General features: G+C 46.1%; 2 protein-coding genes across 2 annotated transcripts; both read left to right on the top strand.

Annotated features, from left to right (window-relative positions):
* The first annotated feature begins 1,886 nt into the window (after nucleotides 1-1,886).
* LOC132911378 (uncharacterized) lies at nucleotides 1,887-2,270 on the top strand. The gene has a single exon (XM_060967999.1). It carries the CDS (start codon nucleotides 1,887-1,889, stop codon nucleotides 2,268-2,270), a length of 384 nt encoding a protein of 127 aa, XP_060823982.1.
* A 2,908-nt stretch (nucleotides 2,271-5,178) lies between these two features.
* LOC132911379 (uncharacterized) lies at nucleotides 5,179-7,666 on the top strand. The gene is made up of 4 exons (XM_060968001.1): nucleotides 5,179-5,211; nucleotides 5,735-6,156; nucleotides 6,252-6,773; nucleotides 6,838-7,666. The coding sequence occupies exons 1-4, from the start codon at nucleotides 5,179-5,181 to the stop codon at nucleotides 7,664-7,666; spliced, it is 1,806 nt and encodes a 601-aa protein (XP_060823984.1).
* The last annotated feature ends 2,100 nt before the right edge of the window (nucleotides 7,667-9,766 follow it).

The raw sequence follows: 9,766 nt of genomic DNA on the forward strand, positions 1-9,766 counted from the left end.
TGGAGGCACTATGTGGCTACTGAGTGTTTCCATTGAGGCTCAACGAAAAATTCACCTTCAGCAAAAATGGGGGGACTAGTTGCCCAGATATAATCAGCGTATCGAAGAAGGTCAACGAGACACACGCCAAAAGCGTTGTCCTAGACAACTTTTCGGCCTCGGACCATCGATACGTTCTTCACAGATTTAAAAGGAAGGCAACAAGAAGGGCTTCGATGTTCTTCAAGTACTCGACGAAGGACTTAACACAGGAGGACTTCCTAAGCAGGTTCGACGACCCGACCTAGGAGGAAGACCACAATGCGGCCAACGGAATGAATGGGGCCGAGTCCCCAAAAATGCATCGAGCGAACGTGCGTCGGGATGTTAAGGAAAGTGGGTTGTGCAACCAATGGGAGGTACTCGAACTATTGGTGGAACACGAAGATCGCGGAACTGAGAGCTCAGATCCACAAAGCCTTGAGGAAGGTGACGAGAGAAAGGAAGAAGGATCACAACGACATCGATCTTCTCGTCGCGGCCTACAAGGGGATCAAGAAACAACTTAAGAAGAAGATCGCCCGAAGCAAAGCCAGAGCTTAGGCGGAGTGTTACAAGATCCTTGAGAGTGACCCTTGGGGCAAACCCTATCGCACGGTCATGAAGAGATGCAACAACAAAGAGCCAGCCAACGGCATGCCGATCAACATGGTGGAAGCGGTCCTAAAAGGGCTGTTCACCATAGGACACGGACCTTCCCGTTACGAGGGCCGCGAAGAAGCTGAGACCGACGAGGTGGGTAGCAACAACACTATCATCGTCTATGGCGACGTCCTGGACATCGCAAAAATAACGAACACGAAGAAGGCAGCAGGAATCGCGGCCTCCCAGGCGAGATCGCGAGGCTGCTAGCGAGCCGTAGGAGCGAGCTCATGGCCAACGTGATGAACGGCATCACCAAATCAGGACGGATCCCCGAATGCTGGATGACGGCCAGAGTGATGCTGCTCAGGAAGCCGGGTAAGGACCCTAAACTTCCAAACGCGTACCGGCCGATAAGCATACTTCCAGCCATGAGCAAGATATGGGGGAAATGCTTAAAAAGAACGATCGAAAGATGCATCGGAGCGGATCCAATCCATCAAAGACAGTAAGGGTTCAGAAAGAAGAGGAGCACTGTGGATGCAATCGAGCGGGTGATGAAGTTTGCCAACACCTGCAAACGGATGAGAGTAATTTGTGTGATGATCGCCTTGGACATCAGCAATGCTTTCAACTCGCTAAGCTGGGAAAGCATAATGAATGAATTCGATAGAAAGAAACTCCCAAGGAAAGTCGGAAGATTGATCGGCAACTATCTGTCTGGGAGGAGAATAATTGTGAGTGTTGAAGTGATCGTCACTTCTGAGAAAACTCAACATCTGGTCTTCGGTTTCTCAACCGCCTAAGGTCTTCGAAGGCGCATAGACAAAAGAATGCGTTTAGGAAAGGCCATAAGCGGTACACGTCCGACGTTGGTTTTGGCAGTTGTCTTTAGTCTCAGGGTAACGTTGCTAGCGAGAGGATCTGGATCGGCTTACATAGTACCACATATTTTGTAATTTACTATTCACAATATATACACTTTCAATACCTTGCAGTTTGCTCACGCATTTCTTTAATTCCATCCACTGAATAACCTTAACAGTGAGCAACCAGCATGGCACGGTGGAGTATGAAGTGGCGGCAGAAGTATCGCAGGGATCTGTTCTCGGACCATTCCTGTGGAACTTGGTGTACGACCGGCTGCTCGAGAGGCTCGACAACAGGAAAATGGTCAAGGCAATCGCCTTCGCGGACGATCTGGCCATGACGTGTGCCGTCGGGAAAACTAAGGAGCCTTCGACAAGGTCAACGCTATGCTGAGGATGGTCAACGATTGTTGCGCAAGCGTTGGTCTCACGCTGGCAAGAGAGAAGACGGAAATAATGCTCATCACTGGGATGCGGGTGACGAGAGTGATCGGAATCAACTTAAGTACCTCGAACATCGAAACGGTCGAGCGGATAAAATACCTTGGTGTCACGATCGACACATACAGGACATTCGACAAGCCCATAGAAACGGTTTGGAGTAGGGCCGACAAGATGGCCAGAGCCCTCAGGGGCATCCTGCCGAACATCAACGGGCCGCCCAGCTTGGCTCCTAGGCTCTACTATAACGTATGGGTGTCTATCGTAACCTATGGTGCAGCGGTGTGGGCAGGCACAGCCGAAATAGGAAAAAACAGGAGGATGTTGAAAAGGGCGTAAAAAACTGCCCTGTGCATAACAACTACGTCATACGGTACTGTCTCTCACGGAGCGCCTTGCGTGTTGATCGGTAATCTACCGATCTACATCAAGGTGAAGCAACTAAAAGTATCATATGAGAGAACCAGGATCCACAAGACCAGGATCGGCGTAGGTGACGGCAGCGCACTGAAGCACAGCTGGAGGCGATCCGGACGAATGGCAAAAGGAATGGGAAGCGTATAGGAGGGATAACATCACCAAGAAATTAATACTGAACGCGCTCCTTTTTGCCAAGGAGAAAAAAAAATAGATCACCATACGATGCAGCTGCTAACCGGGCCAATGTCTAGACTGCGGAGATCCCAACGACGACGCAGAGCACGTCCTCTTCGTGTGCCCGAAGTGGATTGACAGAAGAACCGAGCTGAAAAACGGTCTTGGCGAGAAGATAGACGTGGACAACCTTATAGCCACGGTGACCGGCAAGGACGAGAACTGGAACAAGTTCAGACAGTTCTGTAAGACCGTCATGTGCCACAGGAAGGAGATGGAGAGGGCCAGGAAGGCCGCCAGGAGGAGGACAACTACGCAGAACGCAACAGTTACGCGGAGCAGTGGAAGCGTAGCTGCAAGACAGCCACGAGCCGCAGAAGGGCGACAACTTTGCATACTAAACTGGCTAAGGAAGGACTAGAGTAGGAGCAGCACGGAGAAGGAAATAACACGGGCCAATACAAGGAAAGCCTTGATGAATACCGAACGGTTTTGCCGGGATCGTCCGACAAAGAAGCAGTGAGGAAGGAAGAGGGGTTTTTAGTGGGTATGGCAACGTCATCCGCACGAGTCCCACATAACCCAGCGACGCGGGTCGCCAGGTATGAGCAACAGCATTTTCCCCTCCTCGCGCAGAAAAAAGAAAAAAAAGAATCATCCGCGACGACCGTGCCATGGAATTGTCTCGGGTGTTTTGGGTATGGAAGCAGAAAGTAGTACTTCTTTTCAGTACTTTGGTGGTCTTGATCGTTATCGTTATTGTATCAGACAGTTAGGTGTCAATCCTTCGGGCGATATATCTGTTATTACGCATACAAATTTTACAAGGGTATATACATAATTTTTGTGCGATAATATCATTATTACGAAATTATGTTTCGATTTACGAAGTTGTATTGTGTATAATATTTTATAATTCCTGCGTATAATATTCAAATATATTTATTATCGCGTACACTGAACTGCTGATTATTAAATTACACTGTTTTATGGATGACACAATGAAGATGAAAAAAGAAGGTACAACTATGTATATTGTGAATACGTAGAATTCTGTGGATACATTTACTATGTACATCTCAAGATTTTCTAATTAACACGTTAATCATTCATCGATATCGAATGTGTTTCCTACTGGCGAATGTTTACGTATCACTGTACGACTCAACTCAACTCACACTCAGCGGCAGTATTATTTATCTCGAACAATGTAGTGCTTGTAATTGTGTTGATTAGGAGGTCTGTGAAATCTATACGGAACGTGATTGCAAGTGAGCTGAGCAGTAATGAGAATGAATTTATTCATTCGAGGCATAAGGGAATATATAGGATTCTATCAAGTTGTAGTTGCGAAAATGATAACGAAATAGAATGGACATGATAGCAACATTAAAGATATGTCACAAGAGCTAGTTTTGGAGGAGAAAGTGGAAATGAGAAATGGCAATCATCTTGGACTGGACAGTATTGAATGGAAAGCGTTTTCCGGGAAACAGAAGTCTTTTGCTTTCACTTGCAAAAATTGAATTTACCAAAAAGGAATACCTAGTGATATTCGTCCAGCAAATGTTCTGTCCTGTTCATAAATGACGAAATAATGAAGTTTTATTGTAAATGAAAAAATAGATATCAAAGAATTCAAGAATGTAGATCGATTTAAAGTCTTAATATAAAACGTTGGAAACTCACTTCTTATGATGAAATAAAAAATTCCTTGGATTATTGATATGGATAGGTTTAGTAAAATTAATTTGCATGTGACGAAATATTGGTGAAAAAATCCTCTGTGTGATTTCAAACTATTACGTTTCGTTAAATCTCGAAATCGATTTGGATTGATGCTATCTAATATACATTTTAATATACATTTAATATACATTAATTAATATACATTTATAATCAAAAACTATCAAGAAATTTTTTCACCGGTCGAAGACATTTTAATTGATGAATTAATAGTTCCTTAATAAGAGAGGGTCATATTTAAACAATATATTCTAAATACTAAGTCCACAAATATCGAATTGGATTATACAAATTATGTTTTAGTGAAGGTTATACGTGGTCAATAAAGATATACGCCGAGCAAGCGGCTAATGAAATGACAGAAGTCAGGCACACTCAAAATATATGTAAGGAATTTAAGAAAAATCTTTTGAATGGAGGTTGTACGTTGTTCACAGATAACTTTGACACTATTTATGAATTCACGTGACAATTTAAAATTAAAAACACACATAGCCAATACGGCGCAATAGAAAGAATCCCAAAATATGTACTACTTTATTCCTCGAATAAAAGTGAAAAAATATCACGAGAGGATAATAATGCAATTTGTTACGTCACGCAAGACGGTCCGTGCGATGTCCCTTTCGGTCTGGCCGCCAAGACCTACGTCTCGTTGACGCGCCTCAACGCGACGCGTCTCCCCGCGACTGGACGAATTAACATTGGTCCTTCGAGCCGGATTCAGTGGTGAGTGAGAAGTGCACACCAGTGACACCCACTACCATACAGTGCCACGTGAATCTAACATAATCAACGGCGGAAGCGTCACCACTCCAGCGAAGTCAGTAATGCCAGAGCCGTTAATTCTAAGGAGGCAAACCCGGTGATTGAAGAACGCAATCGCGGAACCTCACGCCAACAACACATGGTGATGAGCAACGGTAAACTCAGTTACCAGGTAAGCTCGTTCATGGCATTGTCCTTAGAAACCGCCAAAGAGAAAAAAATGGAAAACGCCGACCAAATTACATCCTTGCACCGAAGACGAAGTGCCCAAATTGGTCGATTCACTTCCGCGATCAAACGACTCGACGAATACGAACGACGGAGTCAAAAGAACAAGTCCACTTTACTGGGCCACCAGATACGAAGACGCGTGGAAACAATACCGGTTCTTTCAAGACCAACTAGAAGATTTTGGCGAAGAGCCAGACGCACGCACGGCCGAAGTTGAAAACATCTATTACGATCTAACGTTACGAATCCAGGAGCTCCTGAATGATCCACCAGCATCATCCTCGAACCACCCAAATCGAGAGTCACCCAATACCGCCGAGCCGGTTCCGACTAAGCTACCAGAAATCCACCTACCTACATTCGACGGTACCATGGAAAATTGGCATTAGTTTTATGATTCATTCTCCTCCACGATAGATCGAAACGAACGATTGACACCAGTCCAAAAATTCCGTTACCTTCAGTCATCTTTAACTGGAAAGGCCGCGCAGAGTGTTCAAATATTAGATATTACGGATCTTAACTATTCGATTGCTATGGACACTCTTAAGGAAAAATTTGACTGCCACCGCCAAGTGTGCATGCGCCATTGGGATCTGATTCTCGATTATCCAAAAATAACCGAAGAAACACCCGAATCATTGAACGATCGACTTCATACGGGACCGAAGCTACAAGAGGACCTATTAGACATTCTCCTAAGGTTCCGTTCGCATCAATACGTCCTTACAGGTGATGTCGAAAAAATGTATCGACAATTCCTTGTGCGCCCAGAGGACCGAAAGTTCCAACAGATTTTGTGGCGTAATGATAAGGGCGAAGTTGACACCTATCAACTCAACACAGTGACGTTCGGGCTTTCAGCGGCTCCATATCTCGCCATTCGGTGCCTCAAACAATTGGCGGACGACGAGGGACATCGATATCCACAAGCAGCAGAAGTCATACAACGAGATTTCTACGTCGACGATGTTCTCACAGGATTAGACACAGGATCGGAGCACGATCATTGAGAACAGAGCTCACGGAATTGCTCAAATTAGCCGGTTTGACTATTCGAAAATGGGCTTCAAATGATCGAGCACTGCTGAGTGGACTTCCCGAACAGGACATGAACGATAAGCTTCTTCTGGGTAAGTCTCAGACTCTAAAAACTCTAGGTGTTGACTGGGACTCATCTGACGATTCGATCCTGTATTCCGTCAAAACCAATCCCCTCACTTCTCACATTACGAAGAGAACAATCAGCTCCGAAATCGCCAAGATCTACGACCCTCTTGGGTTGCTTGCACCAGTAATCGTTCGAGCTAAGATGCTGCTTCAACGACTCTGGTCACTGAAAATCGATTGGGACGAATCGCTGCTGGCCGACTTACACACAGAATGGAGAAAATATTACGAGCAATTACCCTTATTAAACAACGGAAGGTTCCCACGCAAAACCATGATCAAGTCCGCAACGGAAATTGAGTTACACGGATTTTGTGACGCCAGCGAAAGGGCGTATGGATCATGTGTTTACTGCGAAATCAAAGGTGGCTCCACTCAAATCTCAAACCATTTCAAGATTGGAACTGAGCGGAGCGCTTCTTCTTGCGTCGCTTACCACCGCCGTCCTTCAAGCGTTATCAAAAGACATATCGCGTACCGTTTATTGGACGGATTCCACCATCGTCCTTCATTGGATTAACACGTCGCCCCACACGCTGAAAACTTTTGTTGCTAACCGAGTGGCACACATTCAAAGGCAGACCCAGACCTCAGATTGGCGTCACCTTCCCACAACAGACAACCCCACGGATCTCATATCGCGAGGTCAAACACCAGAAGATCTGCTACGATCAACCATGTGGCAACAGGGACCGAAATGGTTCCAAAAATCTGAAAGATACTGGCCGACACGGAACCCAGTACCACTGACCGAAATACCGGAGCAGAAGAAGGCAACCTGTTTATCTTTGATTCCCGCCGACCACAGTCTACTAGAGAGATTTTCCTCGTGGCCTAAACTGATCAGAATCACAGCTCGCTGCCTACGATGGCGACAACAACAGGATCGAGGGAACCCCCTAACCGTGCAGGACTTAGCCATTCCGCATAACAAATTAATCAAATTGCTCCAACGTTGCTATTTTACAGATGACATTCAAGAGCTCCAAACCGATCGAAATTCTACAGTGAAAGGGAAGCTACAGCGACTCAATCCCTTTCTGGACAAGGACAGGATGCTACGAGTTGGAGGCCGACTCAGTCACTCAACACTGCCTTTCAACCAAAAACATCCAATCATCTTACCTAAGTTTACGGTTACGGCGCTCAAAATCGAGCACGAACATCGCCTGAATCTGCATGCCGGAACTCAAGCCACTCTATACGCCCTCCGAAGAGCCTATTGACCTATCGATGGCCGCAGTCAGGTTTGGAGCACGGTGAAGAACTACGTTCGTTGCTGCCGAGTTAATCCACCTCCAGTGAATTATGTAATGGGCGACCTCCCAGCCGCACGGATAACAGAATCTCGGCCGTTCACCAACGTCGGAATCGACTATTGCGGGCCATTTTTCGTCAAGGAACGAAAGGATCGCAACCGACGGAAGGTAAAAGTGTACGTGGCAATTTTTGTATGTCTCACAGTGAAAGAAGTTCACATTGAGCTGGTTAGTGACCTCACAAGCGAGGCCTTCATTGCTGCTCTACGAAGATTCATTGCTCGCCGAGGATTCTGCTCAAGTATCCACACTGACAACGGCACCAACTTCGTCGGCGCAAACAACGAGCTCCGAGAGCTCCGAAACCTCCTACGGTCCGACGATCATAAGGCAAAGGTTCAGTCGTTTTAACCGATCGACGGATCGAATGGCATTTCATTCCTCCCAACTCACCTCATTTCGGCTGGAGGGAGGTTGTGTGAAACCGTTCAAACGACACCTCAAACGTGTCGCAGAGAACGAGCTTCTGTCATTCGAAGGCCTGAATACCCTCATCATTGAGATCGAGTCCTCAATTCCCGTCCGCTGACTCTGATCTCCACCGATCCAAACGATCTCCTCGTCGTTACTCCCGGTCACTTCCTTATCGGAGATTCACTGACAGGTTTGCGAGATCGAGAGTTCACAGATACTCCAACCAATCGTCTATCCAGCTAGCAACACATTCAACAGCTTAAGCAGCATTTTTGGCGCCGCTGGCATCGAGAGTATCTTAATGAGTTGAACATACGCAACAAATGGAGTAAGGGGAGTCACGACATTCGAGAAGGTAGCATTGTCCTCCTCAGAGACGACAATGCTCCCCCAATGCAATGGCCACTGGGCAGAATCATTAAGGTCCATCCCGGCGCAGACGGCATCATCCGGACGGCCACCGTTCGAACAGCAACGAATTCCATGGATCGGAGCATCAAGCAGATGGTACCACTACCGAGCAGATCGACGCCAGATGACTCCGACATAATCAACAGCAACGCAGTCTAATGAGAAATCCATCTCAAGAAATCAACCACATCTTTTGATCGGTACCCTCTCAACGGAGGCAGTATGTTACGTCGCGCAAGACGGTCCGTGCGACGTCCCTTTCGGTCTGGCCGCCAAGGCCTACCCCTCGTTACACTGACCTGCAAAACCCAAGGAACCACCATAAACCGAATCTTTTCAGCTTAACTTCTATTCACACATGTATTTTCGGTTTATGGGTGGTCCTTTGAACAGTCATTGGGTTTATTGCACACTCTTGCTAATTACGGAGAAAGCAGATGTGCCCTGTTAAACAGCTGGTTTTTCCCAAGAACAAGGGCACTCATGAGTCATATCTGCAGGAGCCTTTCTCCTCGGATTTTATTTGTTAACACTGGCTATAACCAATGGGCATCGCGGATTGTGTGAACAACGAATCCGTGTCCTTAGTTCAGTAAGGGCACACCCACACCGAGCTTTCCTCCTAAATAGTACGAGATGGGTCAGTCACTTCTCTTCAACAACTCGGAAAGTCAAGTCACTGCTCTAACATACTTCGGACGGTTCTTTCGCTCATCGGGCAGTCACGTTTACTAATCTAACACGGGATCGGCATTCAACGCGCTAACGCTATCAACCCTCGGGTTAAACATTGTACGGTCCGACGAACTCCAAGATTGTCTGTATACGATCTATGTGTTGTTAATGGTGTAAATATACATATATTTATAGTAGATAACTGTCGACTACAGTTATTCAATCATAACCACCCCTATTATCCTAACCGAAATAAGGGGATCGCCTTGCTCGCGGTGTCGATTCGTATATCGTAACGGGAGTTTACGATTCTCGTTCACGCGCCTCAACGCGATGCGTCTCCCCGCGACTGGAGGAATTAACACAATTGTTAACTAAAATGATAAGACATTCGAAATGTAAGATTACTGTCGACGAAGCACGCATCTATTATGGTAGACAGCCGATTCATCCAATCATGGTCGTCAACGAACAGCAAAATTGAAGTCATTAGCCGTATACATTGCA

Source organism: Bombus pascuorum, chromosome 10 (assembly GCF_905332965.1).
Source record: "Bombus pascuorum chromosome 10, iyBomPasc1.1, whole genome shotgun sequence".
Classification (NCBI taxonomy): Eukaryota; Metazoa; Arthropoda; class Insecta; order Hymenoptera; family Apidae; genus Bombus; species Bombus pascuorum.

Bases quoted from the DNA above. Each gene is read 5' to 3' on its own strand.
- LOC132911378 (XM_060967999.1), top strand. From the start codon at position 1,887: ATGGTCAACGATTGTTGCGCAAGCGTTGGTCTCACGCTGGCAAGAGAG.
- LOC132911379 (XM_060968001.1), top strand. From the start codon at position 5,179: ATGGTGATGAGCAACGGTAAACTCAGTTACCAG. The intron at 6,157-6,251 runs GTGCCTCAAACA...ATGTTCTCACAG, and splicing joins GCTCCATATCTCGCCATTCG to GATTAGACACAGGATCGGAG. The intron at 6,774-6,837 runs GTATGGATCATG...AACCATTTCAAG, and splicing joins TGTGACGCCAGCGAAAGGGC to ATTGGAACTGAGCGGAGCGC.